Below are 25,960 nucleotides of genomic sequence, written 5' to 3'. Positions count from 1 at the left end.
AATGTTTTAACTTGTTCACAATGCGAAATATCTGAGAAATGGAATGATGCTTTCTCCTGTTTTGTTGTACTAATTTGTGATAGCAGTGCTCACCCCACAAGTAGTCACCACTATTAAGTTTTAGTCTACGATTGGTTATACCAATTTCAATACCAACTAGGTTAGGTGAAAGCAATAGGTTGGTCAGACTAAAGACATAAAGACCTGGATGACTCAGAACTGTCTGCTTCTAAATTCAGACAAAACTGAGGTCATTATCTTTGGACCTGAGTGCTTCAGGGAGAAATTATATAGTTACTCCAGATGGTATTTCTTTGGCTTCTAGTTCTACAGTGAGGAACCTTGGTGTTATTTTTGTCCAGAATTTATCATTTGATGCACATATAAAACAGGTTTCTAGGACTTTCTTCTTTCATCTTTGTCATATTGTTAAAATCAGGAACATCCTGTCTCAGGGTGATGCAGAGAAACTGCTCCATGTTTTTGTTACTTCAAGATTGGACTACTGTAATTCCTTATTATTGGGCTGTCCACATATTCTCTGAAAAGCCTCCAGCTGATCCAAAATGCTGCAGCCAGAGTTCTGATGTCATATTTCTCCAGTTTTAGCTTCTTCTCATTGGCTCTCAGAATATAATTTAAGATTCTTCTCCTCACATATAAAGCTCTTAATGACCGAGCTCCATCATATCTAAAGATCTCATTGTTAGATATTTTCCCAACAAAGCACTTTGCTCTCAGACTGCAGGTTTACTTGTGGTTCCCAGAGTTTCTAAAAGTAGAATGGGAGGCAGAGCCTTCAGTTATCAGGCCCCTCTCTTGTAGAACCAGCTGCCAGTATATGTTCAGGAAGCAGACACCCTCTCTACCTTTAAAATTAGGCTTAAAACTTTCCTTTTTGATAAAACTTATAGTTAGAGATGGCTCAGGTGAGCATGAAACATCCCATAGCTAAGTTGCTATAAGCCTAGTCTAGGGGGCCTCATCTGTCACACCTTTCCTCACTTTGCTCTCTTTTCCCCCCTGTTTAATTTCTCAAATGATATTATGTACATTTGGCATTATTTTGGTCATTAACTTGTGTTTCCCTGTTTCCGAAGAGAAGTTTCGGTGCAATCTGTTGGTTTCTTTAGCTAGGAAATTGTTTTTGAATTGGCTCTGTATGTATGAATTGGACTAATTTTGAATGTAATTAATTGGATTTGATTGGATTATGATTACAATTAATTTAATTCCAATTGGCTTGAATTGGACTGTATTATTGAAGTGCCTTGAGATGACATTTGTTGTAATTTGACACTATATAAACAAACAAACAAAACAATTGAATTGAATTGAAAAGTATGGTTGCCTGAATTACATAAGAGTACTTAGTGTTTTCACCTGCAGGAGACGGCAGTCAGAGTGCTCTCAGTTTGGAGTGACGGAGGAGAATTATGAAGGAAGAACCAAGTTAGCAGCAACTCAAAATGGGAACAAAGGAAGAGTGAATTTTCTCCTTCTAAAACAATTAAAATTTCATAAATTCATGATCGTTCACAAAAATGCCATCTGGAGAATTTTTACAATGTTTAAGTTTTGCATGTTTTGGGGGGTTTTTTGTACTAAAATTTGTCAACCAAAGAATGTCAGTGTTGGGAAGGTAATGTGCAGCCACTTGTTTATGATAGCATTTACAGTGGCTATGCAACCACCGACTTAACACTCAACAGTACATTTACACAACACTAGATAAAAAAACAATTGTTGTATGCGTACGACCAAAGCTGGACTTTTAAAATGCATGTTGGAGATTAAATCCCTGTGCATGTTTAAGCTCAACTAGATGCAATAAACTCACTAGACTGGCTGAGGTGCTCTGCACATGCTCTATAAATTATGTTCAGGATACAGAAGAAGTGGCTAACAACAAAGAATTGCAACAAGGGACCATGTTTATCTTTTTGTAAAACAGTAATAATAAAATTTGTAGATCAAGACAGCTTAATTCCCAATAATGTTGCTCTCAGTTTTTTTGTTTGTTAGATGATAAAGAAACTGTGATTGAAACCAATAAAGACTACATCTCAACTTGCGGCCATTTTAAGCATTTTCAGTTCTGCTCTAATGCTAAATGGACTGAACTTGTATGGCACATTTCTAGTCTAGCTGACCACTCAAAGCGCTTTCACACTACATGCCACATTCACCCATTAATTTACACAGCACGCTACACTTGTTCTAAGCATTCACCCATCAGTAGGGGTCTCAATCTCAATTTTATAACTTCTGCTACATCTGACAAAATAAGTATTCAGGTAACTTAAAGGCAAAGTCTGTGCAGTGAAACTATAGTCAATAAATTGATTCCCTTACCGTGCGTGTGTACTGAGGGACATTTTATACGGAGGTCTGCGATGCAGATGGACATTTTTTCAACCTAGACGGACAGACATCACAGTCCTCTAAGAAGTTTACAATGCACCGTTGATGACTCTACAAAGCAGACCTTTGTCCACTTTGACTTCTGTCTTTTCCTAAGCAGAGCAAAGGTAAACAGCCAAGAGCAGCCCGCAGCTCAGAGACTGCTCCCAAATGGCAGCAAAATCTAGACAGCGTTTGGAGAACTATATTCAGCCGACTATACTGAGCTGTAATCATAGTTAACTGTGCATGTAAATGCCTGACTGACTGACTGTTTTTCTACTGAAATAATGTTATACCATTGTAAATACATATCAAAGACCTCAGTGTAAACATCTTGAGTATAGCTTCATTTGCATAAAGCTAACTTTACACCAGAGCAAAACTTAACCCAAATAAGGTAAAGTATGCTTCCAGCTTTCAGTCAGTGGCAGCTAACCAATCCCCCCGAGTAAGTGTCTGATCTAATTCCAAGAAACTAATTGACAAAATGATACTCTTACCTGTTCATCATCAAATCTGTTCTCCTAACTAAACCTTAAGTTGTAGCATTACTGAAGCATCAGCAACAATATCTCCTGATAGATTTGATGGCGTAAAACATACTTCCCATGGAAGTGAATACAATTTCTTCTCACAAAAGCAGCCTGAAATCTGAAAATCATCTTTTAACGTTCCCACAGAGCACCCTCATGTTTGGACTGCAGCCTGTGGTACCTGTTTCCGTTTTCTCTCCGTGCAGTTTGATACAAAGCTGTGAACATGACACCATGATGAGAGTTGGCAAGAGACAAAAAGAGGCATAGAGAGAGCACTCAGCGTCCCTCAGAGATCTATAAATACACTGAAAGCATTAAACCCTAAAAGCATTACAATCACTCTGTCCCCGGGGTAGGGAAGATGCCTGCTGTTGTTTCATAAGACTATACCGACCACTGAAACATTGTATGTTTGAGGAGAGGAGAACTTGGGCTTTAGGATGTCTGGAATTGCTCCATCAGTCTTAGAGGCAAAACTGGGAAATATAGCCAGTTCTTGATTCAGGAGTCGCAGTTTCAGAGTCGTCAGGAGGGCTGAGCTGAGTGATCTGAATTTGGACGATTTTTTTCGTTTCCTTTAAGGACATCAGCTGAGGAAACAGCAATGATAGAATTCAAGGTTGTGATTTATATTTTAGTTAGCTACAGGAGCAAAATATTCACCACTAATGTGCAGCTGCAGGAAATGTGTCAGGAGTGAAATGCAAGTCTCAACAGACATTTTAAGACTTTTGAGACGGACCCCTCAGTTCTCCCACACAGACATCTGGGTGGGTGGTCTCCAGCTCCCCACATGGGCTCAACTGGGAGGCCTCAGTCAATTAAGATCCAACTGCTGTAGCCGACTAGACAGGCTCCTACATATTGCTGCTAAGCTGCAGGCTGTAGATTAGAGAGGGAATAGTGTTTGTCTGTAGAGAATGAAACCTTCCCAATGACTGTCCCTCGCTGCTGTCACTACTCATTCTCACTGTCATCATTCTCCCCTCTCTATCTTAAAGGCATCCTTGTCCTTCTTATTCTTCCTTAATTCAAATTTGTTAAATGACAAAATAAAAAAAATATGAAGACCTTGACATAATCAACGAGATTTTGTGGATTTGCATGCAGGACCTAAATCCTAGTTTTTTAAATAAATCTAATTATATATTCATATGGTGAAAAACAATAATCAAAAAATTGTCTTTTGCACAATAATACCGGCACAGAAAATTGAGGATTGGGGTGCTGGATAAAAAGATTACCAGAAAACGAGATTGTCAAGAGTTTCAATTTTAAAAACATCTAAAAGTTCAAGCACTAAAGCCTTAAAAAAGGTCAATTTACAATGGTATAGAAAAACCACCATCTGCCAAAACTTGAAAGTAAAGTGCAACAGATACAATAAAGCTTTAAGAGTAAGACAGTTTAGTTGCTGTAAGGCAGAAGCATCACAGCAATAGCAGTTTCTTACTTTGAATAATTCATTTTTTGACACCCATTGACAAATTTAATGAATCAATATGTGCTGCACATATAGGTGTAGGAATATTGGAGAAAGGCGCATTTGTCCCAACCAAAAATTATGTCAGGTTTCCAATATGTGCCACGGTATTCTATATCTACAAAGCATAGTACTTTTCTGAGAAATATCATCCTTGTGGAACACAAGTGTAAAATGTAACTGGCTGTAAACTGTATCAGACCTGTCATGCAAACACAATCAGTATTCATGCTTGCAGTTTTGTGCCTTGTTCTTGCCTTCAAAGCCCTGCCAGTGCATGCATGGACTCCATCTGTTCAGTAGTCGTACACATCATCTTCCTCAAAGTCCTTATTTTCTTCTATCTGTTGTCGTGATTTCATTAAAAAGCATGGAAAGGTAATTTAGTTATTTAGCTCCCTGCCTTCTCATAAAACTGGAGTTAAAGTTAATCACAGTGTTGTAGCACATTCATGCAGGCTCTGCTGAAGGCTCTGGATCAATCTACCAAAGACCCATGAAGCAAGTTTAAGAAAGCCTGCGTGATTTAAAGCATTTAAATGTCGAACCAATTCCTTTATAAAACTAAATGCTTTGTCAGAGTATTAAGTACAACAGAAACATGTGGTATACTGTTGATGCAACTTCCACACCTGCAGTATCATCTGTGTCTTAATTGTGTCCTACTTTGTGCCACGTGGAAAACATCTTATGAACATGTTAACAAGCTAACTGGAATTTTAGCAATCGAGAACTTTAGATTGGGGGGATTGCATCATTATATTTTCAATAGCTGTTTAATGCAGCTTTGAATATAAATACCAATGGACTCTTAGATTACGAAATAAGTACACACACACCCATTGCCAGATGGTGTAAAGATGAGCCAAACCTATAAACATTTCAGTCTACAGCCGTAGAGCTTCACTCCTCTGAGGAGAGATGGAGAGCTGCTGGCAGAACGAAACATAAAAAGGAGGGTTAAACAGGAAAGGAGAGAGAAGAGGTTATTATTTTTTTGTCTCTTCTGATTGTTAAGTAACCCTTTACAAATCACTAGAAATAAGCTTAAAAAAGGAGTCTTGCTGCTTTTCCTGACAAAGATAGTATGACATACATTGGAAGAACACCTTATCCAGCACAGCTAAATATCCTTCTCTATTAACATCAACAACAGTCTTACTCATCTATACTGTATTCCTTCACTTATATACAGTATTTATACCTACTTTCAGCTTTGTGGTTAAATCATCGTCTAATCCAGTTACAATGAGGATTCCTAAGTGCTCGCAGAGAGGCATAAATAAAGATTTATATTCATGTGCTTTTCTTAAGCCCCTACAGTTTATTTTTCATTGCGACAGCGCAAAGAAGGACCACATCTAATTACTTTTTCAGAATATGAGGGCTCCAACAACCCTATGAATCGAAATTGAGCTGCAGCCAGACAGAGTGGTGATGCTCTTTCCATTACTTAGAATTGAGCACCCCCTGTCATCATAAAGGTAAACCCACAAATAAAAGAGTGCAGAGATTTTAAGTGTCCACATGGGAAGAGGCAGTTCCTCAATTACTGCTTGCAGTTCATACAATTATTTCATGTGTTAAGCCGGCAAAAACGAGAATTGGCATGTTTGCAGATGGGGTGATAATCTCTTGCTAGTCTTTCTGTCTTCCTCTGAGGAGACGAGTGGCTTCTAGAAAATGGAGACACAGATAAGAAGTGAGGGTGTCAGAGGAAGGAAAATCGAAAACAATAGAGTACAAGAGAAACAAAGATATGGAGAAATGTGAGAGAATGTGAGGAGACATCAATAGAGAGTGAGGAAAAGGTAGGGAAAAGGAGACAAAGAAGTGCTGCTAAAAATGAAGAGAAAGCCCAGAGGAGAGACAGAAGGGGTAACCCTCTTTGGCTGTCACAGCATTTTACACTCATTAGCAGAGCTCTGCCTTTGAAGCCCTTTATCTCCAGCAGCATGTTTCACACGACTGGCTAAGAAAACACATGCACACATGCATACAGGCAACAACACATGCAAAGAAACTGCATACATGTTTGTTATTACTTAAAAAATAGCTGAATAAAAACTAATGAAAGTCCATAAGCCTGCTTAGATGCATCCAGTGACAAATTACCCACACAAATCATCCTCCTCAAGTCTTCATCTAATTATATAAGCAGTGGATCCTTATGTAAGATGCTTCCCCTACGTCTGAATATCCATAATGCATGAAGTCTTGTATTTGGTTCATGGTGACACATCCTACCTTCCTCCACAGCTTCACTGTATCTGGGCAGACCAGGAAAAAGACCGAGAAGGAGAAGAATCACACTCAACCACGTGTGGAAAAAAATGACAACTCAAAGGTTTACACTGGTGTTTTGTTAGTGCTCTTCACTAAAACCAAGACTTAACCATAGTTAACCTGAGAGATGCTGCAGTGCTCTGTTTTAAAACACTAACAATACATCTGGCGGGACACAAAAGTAATATAGTGATGAATCTACGGAGTGCTCTGAGAATGTGAAGAACAAATGAAAGCAAGGTTTAAAGTTATTTTTAATTTAGCTAATTTAGTGGTATTTGCGTGGATGGACACAAATATTAATGTTTTGTGACATCCAGCGTCATTTTTCAAAGTATTGCACAGCTCTCGTGAAATAAGATTTCCAAAAAGTTGTCCACACAGTGAGATCCATTTCAAAAGTCCATTCTAAGACCTTATAAAACCACTGGGTGTAGCAAAAACTTTAATCACAATAAACAGAAGTGAAACGTAAGCCTTAACTTGGAGCCCTTTAACCTTCTTAGAGAGCTTCTTATCTTGGGAAAAGCAAAGCAGTGTGGACTCTAGTATTATCCCTTCACTTTGTGATATGCTTTTTAGCCTCACAACTGTGATTTATTTACTGGAAGAAAACCCTCGTAGTTCACTCGCTTTGTACCACACACCATGGAATCACTTGAATTAACATGCACAGCTGCAGAGCCCCTTCTCATGTGTTGCCATTTAGTCAAGAATCCTGGCAGCAAAAGTCAACCCAGAAAGGCAGCATTTAGCATCAACGAGCCGAGTAAACACCAGGAAACAGTTTAGGATATGCTGTCAGTATGTCAAGCGGTGGATTTACACGTTGAAAATGAATATTATTCTTCAAAGCCCACAGCAATCTTCATTTCAAACTGAACCTAACCGATTGATGCTTAAACGTAACAAACAATGATAAGAGTTGAATAAAAACAAGGAAATTTTAAAAAAACAGCTTGAACTTGAAGGTCTCCGACTCAAGTCTCATGTTTTGTGGGTGACTTTACTCTATCGTCCTCTCCCACCTCTGCATGGGGACCATGTTGATTTTTCACAAGAAAACACTTCATGTTTGTGGCTTTTGCTGTTGCTGTCTAACTGTGCAGCCGTGCCTACATCAGTAACAGACACCAAAGGATGCTTCTGTGTATTTCAGACACATCAGGGGACCTGGCCAAACCCACCAGAATGACATTCGTGGCATTTGCTGTCATAGTCTCATATTGCAGTCAGTGTGTACGGGCACCAACACCAGAGGACGCCTTGTGCATATGTGACACATGCATAACAGTTTCTAAGCATGAATCTCCCCACCAGTCAGTTGGGACTGAGCAAGTCTTTTGGATGAGGGGTGAATTGTATTCAAGAACCAAGAATAGAAGCCCTTCTGTTCATATTTTCAGGATTTCCATGAACTGTATGACTGAGAATCTACGCCAAAGTCTGACACATGCCACGGGCTTTGGGAAATGTCCCCATTTTACATGCTGGGAGTAAGACAGGGTTGTGCTGCCTCAACACTGAGTTCATGAGTACAGATTAAGCAGGTTTCATGAAAGCTATCCATGTAGGTTGCTCTCGCTCCATGTAGAGTGGACGGTCATAGGTATCAAAGGCTAACAGCACATCCTTCTATGTGAAAAAAATTCTTTTTTCGAAATAGAAATATATAAATTATCCACAATTGTAGACATTTTCACACCCTAAGAACTCAAAAGTCAAAAAATATGAAACTGAACAAAGAGACAAGAACTCTAGACAATAGCTGAAGCGGACTGTCTTAAGGAGCAGTTCCAGAAGATTCTTTCTGCTCATTGATCAAGTTGTTACATAAAGGCAGCATGGTAGAAAAAGCTAAAACCAGTAGATGTGAGTCACCAAAGCTGCGTGTCACCCAAAGTAAGAGCCAGAGAATGGTGCACACAGAGGAATCAAGCCTGATCTGCCTCTTCAGAACATCCTCACACCACTATATCTTTATACAGCAAATCCTTGTGAACTATATTAAGGTTAAAGATACTGAACCTTTTAAGACGAGCAGTGATATTTTCCGAACCCTGAACACGTACTTGCCTAAATTGAACCAAACAATGAATGAAAGGCAAAGTAAAAATATGAGTGAAAATTGGGTCTGATGGGAGATTAATTCAGGTCTCCTGGGCAATAAAATGTGTTTTCATGAAATGCAATGAGACTGTAGTCCTTTTCATAACTATTTTCATGTCGGTGCAGATTAAAAGCAGTAAAGTCTTGTCCTCGAACATTAATACATTTATAAACTTAAATAGAATATTATTACCATCACAATTTGTGCTGTGACAATTTTGCAAACTACCATTGTGACGGGTTGTTTTGCAGCAATTTTACTACAGGTTGGTCAACACCTTTGTTCTTTGTCACATCTGAGGCATAACAAGCGACAAGAAACTCAGAAAAACAGCATAAACAACTAGACGGCAAACTGGAGGAATAGTTTGTGATTGCCTCACAGTTTAAATCATGTAACATCAACACATAAGTCACAGTCTTTGTTTACAGCTTGCAGATTTCTCATCAGTCTCCTGTCGGATGAAGAAATAAATCTCTTATAAAGCCCCAGTTTTACTACCTGCCCAACACCAAAAGATGAGCAAAGCTGCCTTTAAAAGAGTCTCATAAATCTACACAAGGTCAAGGTCTACACCAGCTTCAACCCAGTCGAAGCCGATGTAAGCCAGCTCCTCTCTGAAGAGGTCAGGTTGCAGATATACTGATAAGCAAATAGCCTAAAAAACATTTGAATTCCTGCTGCTATCGGTTATTCATAGAACTGGGATTTGTATTTATATTTGGATCTATGGCATGTTTATTCATATTTCTCCACTTAATAGTACAGTTGACAAGCTAAACTGACTGAAGCGGTTAGGATGTCAAGGGAAGCACAACTCATTCTGGGGATCACATGATGCTCAATTACGTTACAAGAGCCTTATTATTATCTTTCTCCAGGACTAAGCCTCAGGGTATGCTTGTGCTGGGAAGAGAAAGCAATGAGCCTCACATTGACTTTTCACAGCTCATTTCCCAAAAAAACTGTATTTAGCTAAACTCAGAAACTTAATGAAGATACTGGCACCAAAAGCACTTTTTTTTCCCTGCTTGATGTTGTCTCTGTGAGGTACTGAAACACAGTTTTTGCAGCCAAATATTGTTGTGTTTTTTTTCCTGAATACTTCCAACTTCAATGTGTTCAAGCTCTGGTCCCGAAAGAACTACACTAAAGTACGGGCAATAGATTGGCTAAACAGCAGAACAAAGCAACTGATCACATCGAGCAGTGAGCAAGCTGGGAAAAGAAATAAAAGCAGTGGAGCGCAAAAGAAAGAGTCGGCGCAAAATGACAAATGGGAGTGTAGAGGCAGAAACAAGAGACATTTCACATTCACAAAAACATCTACAAACCACTTGACAGTTTTATACAGCCACACATTTACTGTTTATCAATCACATTCAGTCTTCTTCATGAAACATTAACTCAAAGGCAAGGAGCTTATTTTTATGCTTGTTTTACAGCATGCTGTTGGATGACACTCTAGATTAATTTTTCCTTATCAAAATTATGACAGCTCTATTACTTCCAGTTTTTAGTGATGACAGTGATAGTACCCCAGTACAGGATTTCTGCTTCAAAGCTCCACTGAGAAACCATGTTGCACTTAATGCTATCCAGCAAATGTTACAGTCGCATTACTAACACTCTTAGCTAGCATGATGGCCATCTTAAATGTCAAGATTGCCATTGGCATTGGTTATGTTACCATTTTAACTCTGTAGATATATAAAAGAATACAGATTCTGCACAAACCCATACGTTTTTTTGACAAAAGTTTAAAGGCTTAAAATATAGCCTGAAGCAGCTCTTAGCGACATTCAAGGGATTGATCTCCAGAAGTTTGTACACTATTTTCTTTAATTCATTTTTTATCTTTATTCCTATATTTGAAGGGAATAAAGTATTCATTTAAACCACATACGGAGGCTAAGGTCCTTGTCAGAGCCAGCCTGGGTTACAGTCCTGGTCTGTGGCCCGTTGCTGATTCAAGATACTGTATATTTTTAGCCACTAGTGCCAAAGAAAAAAAAGAATTCAACTCAGTTGTGTGACATACTGGTGTTGTAACCACATTTAAGTTGGTTGAGGGGAACTAAAATGCAAAAGAGGGCACAATCTACTGTGAATTTCAAATTTACACTCAATTTACACTTAGCTCTACCGCCCCTGCACTGCCTGCCATCTCACCTTCAACATTGCGTTTTGAATTATTGTGAACTACTTCAGTTCATGTCTGATTCTTACTGTCCACAGACTGGCTCTTATCAATTTTCTCAGCCCTAGAGGTTACTGTTTGATCAACAAAGAGGATTCTACATTCTCTCCTGAACTGCACTCATTTTAAAATTGAGTTAGATTTAATAGAGATTGTTAGTAGAACGGTCAAAATAAGCCTTCAAATACCAGTAAGAAAAGTCTGCTGTATTTGATGATTCCATTACTCTAACAAACCATTTTTGTTACGTTTAAATAAAGTTTTAATTCTCTGCTGTTTTTCAGTCTTAATTATTGCTACCCACACGGCTGCATCTCATACGGCCAGAGACAAATAACACTGCTGGCTGAAGACAGCAGTGAATCATTGGATGCGCTTGACCATAGATGGACTGTGAAAGAATTTAATCAAAGAAAGGTAATTAGTGTTAAACTCTGTAATGATCATCTCAAAGAGTTAGTCCAGATTGTTTTAAGTCCAAGTTTATTCACAAGGTTTAGAAAAACAATGTTTTCACAGAGAGAAGAAGGCAAACTTACACATGTGCAGAATCCTAATACGTACCAACTGAACACACATTCAGGATTATTCAAAGCATTTTGTCGCCAGTGCTCAGACACAGACGGCCTAGAATAGTCTTGGAAGGTAAAAGGCTATCTCTGTCCATCACAGTGATGATAACATAAGACACAACAGCAACACCATCCGCACACACATCTGAACAGACGTACAGTACACTCAACAACACCAATTAGATTGAACCACACAGCAGCCATGGGAGAGAATGGAACAATGCAGAGGGTTACATGAAGACAAACATGGAGCCCCCCACCCCTCCCCATGACATACTAACAGGGGGGAGGCACACAGACAAAAAGCACGGTCAATTATTCATGTCATATTGCTGCAATTCATTACACTGCATGTATTATACATAATAATGCCAGCAACATGCCACGCAAGCCTGAGCAGCCAATCTCCCCTGCTGGAGTCACAGAGATTCCCTGCAAAACATCACATTAAAAACTAACACAACGGCAAGGACATGAGGGAAAGGCACTGGAGAGCCATCTTACATGCAAACAGCACTCTAACTGACACAAAATACACATCCATCTCCTCACTCAAAGTTACGTAGCATGGTGTATGTCTGCGGCTAGTTTCATCAAAGTAACCACACTGATAATGAATACTGTTCACGCACATCAATACAACCCCCCTCATAATTGCAGACAATAACCCTGCAGGATGCAGTCTACAAACATTTAGCGCAGTGTGTGTTTAGTTTTCCCACACATTATCCCTTGCAATAATTGCAACTGCTGGAAATGTTGGTCTTTGTGTAGTACAGTCATTCTGTTGATCAGTTCACCATTTTAGTCCAGACAGAAAAGGAAAGAATTGTGGAATTGATTGTCATGTATTTTTGTGCAGGCCTTTTAAGGTCGCACTGAGATAATGAGGTAGAGAGGATTCCAAGATTATTCTTCCAGTGACATCGTAGGGATAACATTTTAACTTTTTAGTGAAACTACTGGATGGATTGAGAGAAAAAGGGCTACACATACACACCAAAAAACATCTTCTTGTAGAGGAAGTCAGAGGAATAATTAAGTATTAAAATATTTCCGCCTCAAGTCCCGAAGTGTGCTGCAGACTGACATATTTTATCATTTTACTGGATTGCCATAAAATTTGGTGTGACTTAATACGTGCAAAACCATCCTGTTTTACTATTAAAATGCTTGCGTGCAAAAGAAGGCAAACGTGCAAAACATGTCTTCTAAACAAACCCATTCTTGTGGAAAAAATATGAAAAAGTCACGAAACAGAGGCCTTTGTATCCATATTAATGAAAACATGACAGGCTCAGAATCCAGGAAAAGGACACTTTGGTGGTGTCTGTTTTCAGTACTTAAAGCAATGATCATTTCCAGACTCTTTATCTTGAACACCAACCATTAATCAAGAAGTTTGTAATGTGTAAAATAACAGCAAAGCAGCAAGCAACAGAACAGCCACTGAATGCAAAAATGATATTCAAAAGTGAAGCTACGTTAAAACATCAGAGCACAGAGTGGAACTTGAACTCAGCTCCTCTGACTGTCATCCACACTGAATCTGCCTGTTAAACATGATGCAACAGTTGTTTTGTGACCTATTTTTCACAAACCGACTGTTTCATTAAACGCTGTAACACTGTGGCCCTCTAATCCGTTCCTGTGCAGGTTTTGCTTTCAGACTGGGTTGCTAACATGAGCATGTTAGCATTGTTACTGTCTGATATGGTAAAATTTCATCATTTTCACTTCATTTGTTTGAATTTTCTGTTTCTTTTCTGTTTCTCTTTGTTGCTATTCATCTTAGCCATTTCTAACTCGAAGCCCTTACTTTGTACTTTATAGAGCCTTACTTTTACAGTTAGCTGATATTCTCAACAAAATGAGAGAGATAAAATGGTATGAAGCAGGAAGACCTCAGTCAAATGTGCTCGTCAAGCCTTACTTTTAGATTTAGTTAGTTTGAAAGATACATGTTGGGGCTTACTGAATCCTAATATTTGACTGAGCATAAATTAATCAATGACTGAATGTGTAGTTCTCTCATTTCACTCATATCACACCACGACTGCAAAATACATACAAGAAATATAATGATACTTCCTTTTATTCTGATTTATAATGGTTGTAAGACCATACCTCCATGCTTGTGAGATTACATCGATGAGTCCCAGCAAACCAGCCCGTGTTGGAGCACTGATCAATGTCCACATCCTGCAGGTTCACATCTACACGAACAACACCCCTGTCAGAGAGGAAGATGGAGGGTAAGAGGCAGAACGGTGGGAGAGAAGGAAGGAGAGGGAGGCAGAGAGGAAAAGGTCATGGAAATTATCAGGCGACTGAAATATGGGGAGAAAACAAAAAGGTAAAAATTACCAGTGCAGAAGCGGGCAAACATTACCAGTCATAGAAAAAAAGTACTTTTCAAGAGAAAGAGAAAAGTGAACATAAAAAGATGTGGGGTCAGTTAATGAAATCAAGTTTAAATTAAACACTATTAAGTAAATGTATCAAGATGCCGTCAGTAGTCTCTAAGGTGCTGCAGTTGGTGTCCTTGATTAATCTGCCTCAACGTAATATTCGGTGTGTTGCTTCATCTTGTTGTTGAAGTTTTGGTTACGCCACAAACAAGAAATCTGTGTTGCGGTTAATCCTCTCTGCTTTTACCCTCTTCAATAATTCCCATACAAATACCAAATCCCAATGGATCTAAACAAACCATCGATAAAGTCCCGAAAAGGATGTTGAAGTTTAAGATCTTTGGATAAGGATGATCTGTCTGTTTGATTTAGTTTTTCAGACTTTTATCCCTAACAGTACACTCTAAATCTAATGTAAATTGAATGTGTTTATGTATTAATGTAATATAAATCTGTAAAACTTTTACCTGTTTAACTTTTAATTTCACATGATTGATTTTTCAATAAATAACACTTGCAAATGGAACAGTTTCAACCAATGAGGATATACTAGACTGTGGAAGCCTATTCTGCTTCTGCTAACTCTCTACTTAATTTGTTTTAAAACAGGACTTAACAACAGCAATAAGTATAACAACCCCTAAGACAGCGGGTGGAAGCCAGGAGATGAGAATCACAGTAAACATTGTGTACAGTCCATGGTTTGTAGTCTTCTTTATGTTATTGTGTTGCATACCAATCTCAGTGGGCCAGTTTGGTTTCTGTTGTAGCCGTTGGCAGTAATTGCATCTATTTACTATTTCCTTGGGGGAAATCTTACCAACTCAGATTAAAACGATTTGTGTCATGCAGAAGGTAGGCAAATCATTTAGCGTCTAATGCAAATGATAATGCTTTAAAGTCATTTCCATAATTTTCCTCCATCCATTTGCCTCGCCCTGTCACCATAAATACATTTTAGCAGGTAAAAGGTAAATGCTGCCATTTTTCTAAACTTATACACACTGTTTTGAATGCAGAAGTGCATTTACACCTCCAAATCAAACTACATGCAGGATACTATGAATACCTGGGTGATTGGTGTTGAGAGTGGAATGCTGCACACCACTTTCCCTCAGTTGTTCAGTTCAATTCAGTTTATTATAGCGCCAAATTACAACAAATGTCATCTCAAGGCACTTCAATATTACAATCCAATTCAAGTCAATTGGAGTTCAATTAATTGTAATCATAATCCAATCAAAAGTAGTTCATTCATGTCTCCTGGGCAACACGAGTTTAGTGTTAGCAATCCTAACCTTCCAAAACCAGTAGTAGCCAATAGAAATGTCAGCCAATGGCTCAGATTTTTTCATGTTAGTATATGCCATGAGAAAATATTTTCACCAATAGGGTCTTTTCATTAGATTTGTTGACAAGAAGTAAACTGAAACTGAAAATAACAAGATAAGCAGGTGATTCTGCAGCTTTTACATGCATGGTTTGTCATCTGCAGCTAGGTCCTGTTGGGTGGAACTTTAGCTTTTAGCTCTCATATTGCTTGGACACTGAAACAAGAAGCTGAATTTATGAATTCTTGTTGATGCCCAATGCATCGGTGAGTCATCAGAGCCACGCTGGGAAGTGAATAAGGTTAAATACTGTTGAGTGCTGCTCCTCCAAAACAGCATAAGAGGAGCTCTGGTCAGGAATTTATCTGACAGAGCTAAGTTCACTTCAGCTATTGCCGGTAAAACCTGCTGTGATTGGAGCCCAGCCCAGTTTCTATATCTGTCCATGTCTGTCTATCTCTATCTCATCACATACACATTCATGTAAAGGATCCGTTTTTGATTCCCATCTCCTGTCTATTTCTCCACTAAAAGAAAGGCTGCACACTCACACACATTCTGTCTATCCTTTGTTTTGACTTGGAGCCTGACACCTGTTACCTCCATCTGCCTGCTGGGAAATGGAACAAACAATCACGGAGAGAAGCTTTGGCCACTACCTCTCATGAAACACACAAACAGACAGAAACAGACAGGGAGGAATATGCATTGATACCTTGGTAAATACTAAAAGCAGGGGGAAAGAAATCTGTGTTTCAGATGTATTAGGGTTTGGGAACCATCAATTGCAAGCTGACACAAGGGACAGGTAGGTTATAAGTATCTCGAAGGAAAATGAAGCTATGCTATACGCAACAGGATAAGCATGTTATGAATTTTTGATTAGACATCAAGTCGTCTCTGACTACTGTTCACCACTGCCATCATTACCTCCTTGTTATTCTCTGCATAATCCAACCTGAGGTGAGGCGTCTGTATTCTTCACAATGATTTTTTGTTGTGTCTGTCTTAGCCTTATTGTGTTTCTCACAGATGTTAAATTGTTGCTTGTTGCACTCAAAAGCAACTCCAGAGCCTGCCTGACAGACTAAAAGAAAGAGTCATATCAACTTGAATTTCCCTACTGAATGTAAAGTAATCTGTTAGGTGCAGCGCCTCAAGGCAGTCGCCCTTCCTTTCTCATTACCTCCACGTTCTGCTTCAAACCTGAAACTGTCACTTACATTCTGATGAGGCTCACAAAACCTGAATGTAAAATCCTTGTGTTTTAAACTTGAAGAGACCCTGAATAGCACAAAAGAGATGAGAAACAGGATGGGGAGGAAGGCTGATGCAAGGTGGAGAAGACATGGTGGAACTTTCCACTGACTTGTTCTTTCTGTCCAGAGCCAGGTCACAGGACTGAGTTTGGTGGAGGATGCAGCAAAACTTCAGATGTGAGAGAAAATGGAGTGCGAAGGAGAGTGACATGCATCTGCATTTGTAGCAGTAGCTGTATTTACACCTGGTTAAAAATGTATATAATGTACACTCTTTCTTTGTTGTGTTTTGTCCCAACTTGACAGCACTTGGCTCCATCTGCTGACCTCACAGCCAATTCCAATAGATCCTAAACTACATCACTAAAAGCAAACAATTTTTAGTGGCTTTTTATTGGTTAAGATATGGCAAATTAGCCAATGAAAATGTAGCTTCATACTGACAGTTAAGTTGATTTATTGCTGCTCTGTGCTCTCTTTATACCAGAATGCAACTTCGCAAATTGGACTTAATGCATGAGATGTCTGATTTCTTTGCTTCTGAATGCCAAAAACTCACAGCAAGTTGTAAAATGTCATAAACATTTAAGCTATTGATTTAATTCATTTAATCAAATCATATTTTCAGATGCCTTAAGCAACAAACATTAGCAGGTCTTTGATTTCTCTTAGCTGGTTAAACACCCTCATCAAAACATGTTATTGGTTTTATTTGGGTAATAACCCATCATTTGTTGTAATAAGTAAAGCATCGCAGACAGACTCTGCTGGGATGGCAAAATTAAACTGCATGTGCCCTATAGGAGAGATGATTGACCTCTGAACAGCTGTATTAATTGCGTGTCAGATTTCTCAGAAGACTAAAACTGAGAACTGTGATGATACTGATTCAACCGGATACCCTGGTATCATCAGCCATCTCTGTCATATCTGGATCCTGTGCAGTTATAGAAAATAGAGTCCCTTAAAAGTCCAAAGCAGCTCTTGGTCATGCTGTGAGGCTCCAACAGCGACTGTCCCTGGAGCAAGTAATAATGCAGCACTTCGCTCTGGGACACATCCTCCAGATGGACGAATGCCAGGCTTAACCGCAAATTACACACATGATACAGTGCAGGCAGCCTGTAGACTTCTGATTGTGTCCAGAGTCGGTTTATCTTGTGTATTCTGTGGTTACAGTTAAGATTTTATTCAGCATGTCATTGGAGCTGCAACGAGATCCACTGTGTGTGTAAAACATAGTATGTGCATACTTGTTCCACTCATGTTGTGGGGACAAAAATGGTCATATTGTAATGACCTCCCTCTCTTCTGGGGAAAAATCAAGTCATCAAATCATTACATATATATTTATGAAGTTAGGGTAAAGCTTATAGTAAGGGGTCAAGTAGTCATTAATTTCAGGTCAGTTTAAGTCTCAAGGAAGAAGAAAACACACAGTACAGTGTAAAAGACTTGAGTCACACCTAATTTCTCGATATATTTCCAGGAAAATGAAAGTGAAGTGGCATGCAAACATAATGGAAATACAGTATATAAGGCAAAAATATAGTTTTCCAGTTCTAACAAGCTTGAAAGTCCATATTTGTTATGACCAGCTTTATTCTTCGACACAGTCTGAACCCTCTTAGACACGCTTCCTGTCATTTCTTTAAGTAGTCTTTAGGAATAGTTCTCCAAGCTTCTACAAGGACATTCTAAAGCTCTTCTTTGTTGGCTGGGATTCATCCCTCCATAAGACCTGTTGCAACTGATTTTCAGTCCACTCCTTGTATCATGTGGCAAACTTCAGCCTTCTCTCCCCGTTTCCCTTCCTTAAGAATGGCTCCTTGACAGCCACCCTTCCATGGAGACCATTTCTGATGAGGCTTCAGTGAGCAGTAGATGGATCAATTGAAGGTCCAGATGCATCTCTCAGGTTCTGTGTCAGGTCTTTCTTATTTCTTTCTCAATTCTTCTAGGACATCACTTTCAGATACTGTTCATCTGCTGTTATCTTCTATATTTGTCATAGATCCAACTAAAGAAAGTCGGCCAAACTATATGTCTTTGCAAAGGGATATAATCTCAATTGTGATAAGGTTCAAGTAATGGACTGAAAATTAGTGAAAAAGCCATCGATGTTCAAAGAAAAACTTTAAAAAAGCTTCAGAAAGCCTGGATAACTATTTCTCAATACCACATTAAAAGATTACAAGAAAGTCTGGCTGCTTGGAAGGAAAGTATAATGAAATAAGAGGTGACTGAAGACTTTTGCACAGTACTGTATTGTTATGTTCTTTTAAAAGATGAAAACACAACTTTGTATTTTTCAGTTTTATGCTATCAATATAAACACAATGAAACTGACATGAGACATAAAGGTTTACTGAGACTGATGCAACCAGCAGTGGCTTTAGTTGATATTTCATTGTTTATTCATGGCTGTATTGATCATTTCAAGACACTCTTTGAGTGGGAGCTTGAAATATGAGATCCTTGGGTGTTTTTGTTCACCTAAGTGGTGCTCCCCCTACCCCCACCCTCCAACCACATCCAGCATGCATGCAACCCATCAGAAACACTTTTACACAAGCTGGCAGTATTTATTAGATTATAGGCTGCAGCAGTAAAAATGTACAGCTGTGTTTGACAGGCATGCTTAATAGATGAGAAAGGTCTATATTCATATCTGTGAAGATGCTTTTACTCCATCTGGTTTTAACCGGGTTACAGTTCTGCGGGTTTCATGTTTACATTAAGTCTCATTACTCATTAAATGCCTTTACTGCTATTCTATTGTTTATTGCTATTATCATTCTATTAAGTTATTCTATTGAACCGAAACAATCATCCCTGATGTAATCACCACACTCGGAGGATGTTTATAAAGCTTTTTTATTTTGTAAAATAAATATCATCGCAAAAGATGGACATTCTGGCTTTGTATATCTTAAAAAAATCAATGACATTGTTTTAATTTCATGCCTTTTTTAGATCAAGATAGAGATATGTTGAATGATCTTGTAATTATTATTTCTAAAACAAATAACTTCACAAGTCTGTCTTTACAAATGAGTCTGCAGCTAAAAAAGAGTGCTTGCAGAGGTTAACCAGCTGTTGCACTTGGCTGACTGACACTAAATAAAAGAGCTGTCAGTAGAAACAATGGAAAGGATCATAAAACTCCTCGATGAAAGTAATTCAGGTTGGAGTTTGGCAAAATATGTTAGCTGTGTGTCACATTTTGGAGGAAGTACAAACAAAATGAGAAGATTGTAAAATGGAAACATACAGGTCAACCAAGGAAGATGTCAAATTGTCAGAAAACTTAAAGAAGTATGCCTGAAAATAGAAAATGCACAACAGAATAAATAAAAACATTTAAAAATGAGCAGAAATAGGATTATATTACTGTTGAATGAAATGCCAAACCATCTAGAAAACCTAAACCTAAACCACCATCAACACTGACACAGCGGATATTCAGTGATGAATCATGAATCTACACTCAACATGATGCTGGAAGTTTTGTTTGGTTCAGGTCCATTGAAACATGTAAAGCTGACTGTCTGAAGAAACCAAGCTTTGGGCTTATTAATGATTGGTGATATGAAGTTGATATCAGGTAAAGGACAGCAGAGATGGCAGTTATTACCTCCACAGTAAAATGCACAGGAGGACATTTTACTTTTTACAGGATGATAGATGATGCATTCAGAGTCTTGCTCACACTCCCAAAATAGACAAGTTGAAGCTAAATGTTTGCCGCAAATAATTTTCCCTACCTTTGACGTTGTAAAGGTTTTAGTTATTTATTTATTTTGTACATTTACAGAAAGATCATTTGGTACTTACCAGGGCTTAGAATGAGGTAAATACAACCTCAGATTAAAGGAGAGTGTTCAAAACTTTCACTCAGGAAAACATTTAAACTAAATGACAACAGGACTACAACAGGACACCCCCCCCCCCCCCCCCCCCCCCCCCAACACACACACACAAAAGAAAAAAGTGATTTGCCAGCTGCTATACAAATACGTACTTTTAAAATTAGCACAAACCACGCCTCAAGGAACCTTGGACGTCACGAAAGCGGCAAATAAATTCTATCTAGGGATTGTTTTTGTTGTTGTTTTTTATTTAACGTAACCTTTTCCTCTACTTCATATGAAAAAAAGATTACAAAATTACAGCAATCGTATTAAAATTGGTTTACAAAGACACTGTTAATAAAAACTCTCACCTGAACTCTGGCGCCGAGTTTCTCCTCAGTCCATAGAAACCGGCTGACAAGGTGAGCAGCCAGTAAGGCACAAACACCCCGTGTTCACACTCCAGGAACGGTGCCGACCACTTGATTTGATTTTTGTTCAGAAAGTAGTTTCCACCACTGGAGCCCGATCCCTCTGGGACTCTTCTATGCAGGTGAGGCCTCCTGCCATCCCTGAAGTCATTAAACCAGTCAGTCTCCGGGCTCCTGCTGCTCAGCTGACGGTGCGCAGAGCTGGAGAAGTCCTGCAACACCACCTCATTCTCGGTCCTCGTCGCCTGGAGGAAAACGTGGGGCCCCAGCGTTGGCGCGTTCGTGTGTAGGGTCACCACCGCCCTATGGATTTTGGGGTCCCCTTCGAGGATGCTCTGAACTAGCGCGTGGTACCAATGGATGTCCCTGCGAACAGTTTGCTCGCGGGACCTGTTGGCTTGCAGGATCATATTCAGGAAGTTTGTGGCATGCGCCACGGTATCCAGAATGCTGTGCAGCGTGTAGTGTGAGGCGACGTGGAGGCCGCCCCGCAGGCTACTCAACTCGTACCTCCGCGAACAGTTGACCTGTCTCAGCGCAGAGGAGTCCCCGGTGTGCAGGAACGCGGTCACCACCCTGGGCAAGTCCTCCTCAATTTTGTGCGCAACCACTGTGCGCTCGGTTGCTGGTACCGGGTAGTAGGTCGGGTGATGGGGTGGCTCCCTGTGAATGTCTTGGGTGCTAAGCACTGGTGGGTGCTTCTCGTCTCGGTCATTATCCGACCACTCCACATAACCGTAGTTTGATCCCAAAACTAGCCCTGTGTGCAGAAGCAGGGGGACGACTATGAGAGCCATCATTCCTTCTCACAGGCGCAGAGGGGACACCATGAGCACTTGGCAAAGTGTGGCGCTCATTACCAAAGCCACTCTCTTTCTGCTGCTTCTGCAGGCGATTAGAAACACTTTAAAAAGCGCACGCCACAGAATCTCCTGGATTTTATAGCCATGGTGTTGCTGACAGCGATAGGGATCCCCACTTCTCATCCGAGCATCTTGCGTCCGCGCCAGAGGGGCCACTCACCTCTGTTTCGCTTAGAAAATGCAAAAAAAAAATAATAATCTTATCCAAGCAGCTACCCGGAAACCCCCCTCCAATCTTCTAACTCAGGTGAAACCTACACTGACTGCTCTCCAGTCCGCATTCCATTCACAGCCAATACAGCGGCAACCAAGAGCTGCAATGTCTCTTCTTACATCTGCACGGAGAAATCCATAAAAGAGGAGTAGATGACGAGGAACGGAGCAAATTGTTCTTGAAGTTCTGCCCCTCCCAATAAAACCCTAATAGGCCGTTTGAAGTGTCGCCCACCGGCATGTGTGGTTGTTTCTCACTGCCAGTCTGCAGGAGGTGGGAGGAGCGTGGGAAACGACGAGAGCTGTCCGGTGCTGAAAGTAGCGCCTGTGGGAAAGAAAAGCGAGGGCGGCGCTGGTGATGAAGAAGAGACTTGTTTACCGAGGAAGGAGGTGGAAGCTGGCGATGGAGTGAGAGGCACACAAGTGAAAGGAGACCCCACGACCTGTTAAAGGCGGTGAATGCATAATTGGGTCATATAAGGAAGAATTTTGGGATGGTAAAGTCCATCGTCAGTGCTGTAAATTGTAAGCTACAAATTGTAAATTTAGTTAAAATCTCCCTTACAAAGCCACCTGTACTCCACTTTATACATCCCACTTATGATGTGGTCACAGGAAAGCTGAATTTAAAAGCTTCAGGTGGCCTCATGATGCATTCAGAGTCTTGCTCACACTCCCAAAATAGACAAGTTGAAGCTAAAAGTTTGCCGCAAATAATTTTCCCTACCTTTGACGTTGTAAAGGTTTTATTTATTCATTCATTTGGTACATTTACAGAAAGATCATTTGGTACTTACCAGGGCTTAGAATGAGGTAAATACAACCTCAGATTAACAAAAGCTTAGATATTACACTATGTCTGGAGCATTCAGGTGTGTGTTAACGCAATGACAATGAAGAAAAGACATCAGCAATGGTCTTAGAGAAGCAAATATTGCTGCCCATCAATCTGGGAAGGGTTATAAGGCCATTTCCAAACTATTTGGAGTCCATTATTCTACAGAGAGAGAGATTATTGTGGAAAACATTCAAGACAGTTGTCAATCTTCTCAGGACAAAGGTGACCAGATCCCAACAAAACTATGTGGAATAAATATTATGTCCATGTTGGGCAATGTGGGACATGTTACCAAAGCTGATAGATAGTCAAATGTTTTAAAATCATGTCTATCTTAAAATGCAAACACAGAATAAGCATATTATAGATTAGACCTTTAATAATGTATGAGTTCAACAAATATATATTTTTAATGCAACCTTCCAAAGTCCCACCAGCAGTCTGGTTGCACTCCTAAATTCCTATTTTCTAAAAGTGCCGTATATTTTTTTCAAATCAACTTCAAATTACTGGTGCAAGCTTAGAACCATACTCTGCTGACCTGTATGATTTGGAGTGCTGCACAGTGTGGTAAACACAGGTAATTTCAGCTGCTGTTACCTTGTCTGGCAATCATATCTGGGTTTCAACAGGAAGATCTCCATAGATAAACACCTCATACCAACTGTCAAGCACTTTGGTGAAGGGCTGATTATTGGCCTTGTTCTGCAGCCACAGGACCTGGACACCATGAACTCCTACCAAAGTATTCTAGAGTCAAATGTGAGGCCATCTGCAGCTAAAGTTTGGCTGAAACTGGCTAATCAACAGGTCAATGATCCCAAACACAGCAGCAAATCTATAACAGAATGTCTGAAAAAGAAAAGAATCAAGGTGTTGCAGTGACCCAGTCAGAGTCCAGACCTCAGCCTGACTGAGATGCTACTGCAGGACTGAGATGTGCATAAATGAAAGCTGCAAACCTCAGTGAACTGCAGCAATGCTGTAAAGAGGAGTGGGCTAAAATTACTCCACCATGATGTGAGAGACAACATCATAAAGAAAATAATTTATTCAAGTTATTGCTGCTGGTAGTATTTCTACAAGCTAATGAATCACAGGGTTGAGTTAGTTTTTCACACACTACCTCTGCATTTTGGCTTAGTTTTTCTTCATTAAATAATAATACAGTGTAATTTCTAAAATGTTGTTGTTCATCTGAGGTTGGGTTTACTTCATCTAAAGACCAATGCCCTGATGTGTAAGTAAAATGTTTTAATTACAAGCGGGTTTAACTTTGGTTTGATTAGACTGTCTGTGTCAGTTGATTGATTTAACAATGTCATAATAATGGCTTCGACTGAGCCAGCACTAAGGAACAGAAGGTGTACTCTGTGTACAGTGGAACAAGTAACTGTATGAGCTATAATGCCGGTCCACACAACAAATTGATGTCAGTGTTTTTTCTTGTTGTTTCCACTTACTGATCTTTTGTCCAGAAGAGGCAGTGCCAATGATTTCCAAAAAAAAAAATCTAATTGTAATTTGTCTGACCACAGAACAGCTTTCCATTTTGCCTGAGTCTATTTCAAATTAGCTTCTAGCTTTGCATGATCAAACTTTAATGAGCATTTGCGGGTGGCACAGTGAACTGTGTTCACAGACAATGCAGTGTTTAACGTAGTGCTGCCTGAAGGGCAGAAGACCAAAAGCATCCAGTTTTAATTTTCACCCATGTCCCATGCCCACACAGAGGTGCCTTCAAATTCTCTGAATCTTTTCATGTTATGTACTGTAGAGAGATAGAGTCTTTACATTTTGACACTGAGAAACTTTTTTTTTTTGCTCCACAATGTGTAGGTGCAGTTTTTTGCAGATTGCTCAACCTTTGCCTATCTTTATTTCTGTGAGACTCTGCTTCTCTAATATGTTCTTTTTATACCCAAACGTGTTGCTGACCTGTTGCCAGGGAAAATACTTAGATGTAACATGTTCCTCCAGATGTTTAGGAACCGCTTACTTTTTCACACCAGTTTCCCTGTCCAAACTTTCTTGGGACATGTAGCTGCCATCGAGTTCAAGATGAGCCTATATCATATATTTGTGGGTTGGATAGTATAGTGGTAAGATTGCTATCTTTCATGTGGGTGACTTGCATTCAAATCTCCTGCATGAAACCTCCAGTATCTACCTACCTCCAGTAGGGATCTTTAGGCAAGACCCCCTTTCCCTACTAGTGTAAGTTGCTTTGGATAAAAGCATCTGCCAAATGCACAAACATAAACATTGTCATAACATAAGTAAATTTCAACAGCTATGTTTTTCAGGTTCCAATAAAATATCAGTGTAAGAATTTGGCAAATCGCTGAATTCTCTTTTTGACTTCGAACCTTTGAAACTGTTTCCAGAACCATTGAATTGTCTTACAGTGCACATGTTACACATGTAGGCAGAGTTAAAGGGATGACAAAGATATGAATAAGAATGACAAAGTGTTTGTCATTGGGATGATCAGTCATCCCTATGAGTGATGATAGTCAGTCCTGTCTGTATTGCATTTTGCTGCCCAGGCACATCATGAATACATCTGCTGTTGATCACGAAAACCATGACAGAATCATTTCTACCCGTGCGTATCACATTGTGCACACATGTCCCTCTGACATTCTGTAGGGCTGATGAGGAGTCAGCCCCTGACTGTAAACGTGTGTTAAATAGTGCTGCTCGCACGGGGTGACTCGCAGGCCGTTGCCATGGCATTGGAAGGTGACGACGCAGAAATCTCACCATGCTGTGCGCTTCAGAAAGTGGTGAGGATGGTAGCTTGTCTGGTCTTGCAAATCTACAATTAGATCAAGAGTGACAGGCTACACCACTCTCTCTCTCTCTCTCTCTCTCTCTCTCTCACACACACACACACACACACACACACAAAGTGATACTAAAGGCACGGATTAATAGACAGCTTGATAACAGAATTGAGTTGAAAGAATTGAAAGTACATGTAAGTGACACAAATCATTATCAATACTTGCAGTCACTTTGCAGATTTGCTTAAATAACCCAGCAGCCGGCAGACCACATGAATAGAAAGATGTATAGGCTATGTAGTGTTCACAGCAACAACGCAAAGGAGACGAAAGAGCATACAAAGTGACTGCTCCCGCTCCCTATTTAATCTTCTCTTA

The 25,960-nt window shown here is 39.7% G+C and overlaps 1 protein-coding gene across 1 annotated transcript in view; it reads right to left on the bottom strand.

The window, feature by feature from the left end:
- The window catches only part of gpr158b (G protein-coupled receptor 158b), a 67,297-nt gene extending 45,198 nt beyond the window's left edge, over window positions 1-22,099 (bottom strand). The window contains exons 1-2 of the mRNA XM_072364225.1: window positions 20,820-22,099; window positions 13,721-13,826 (exon numbers count right to left, since the gene is read on the bottom strand). Of these exons, the coding sequence (XP_072220326.1) occupies window positions 13,721-13,826; window positions 20,820-21,679 (966 nt within the window). The 5' untranslated portion in view covers window positions 21,680-22,099. The remainder of the gene's footprint in view (window positions 1-13,720; window positions 13,827-20,819) is intronic.
- Between the last annotated feature and the right edge of the window lie 3,861 nt (window positions 22,100-25,960).

The sequence above is a fragment of the Leuresthes tenuis genome, unplaced genomic scaffold (assembly GCF_036924035.1).
Source record: "Leuresthes tenuis unplaced genomic scaffold, fLeuTen1.0.hap1 SCAF_14, whole genome shotgun sequence".
Lineage (NCBI taxonomy): Eukaryota > Metazoa > Chordata > Actinopteri > Atheriniformes > Atherinopsidae > Leuresthes > Leuresthes tenuis.
This window is presented reverse-complemented; position numbering and strand designations above follow the sequence as displayed.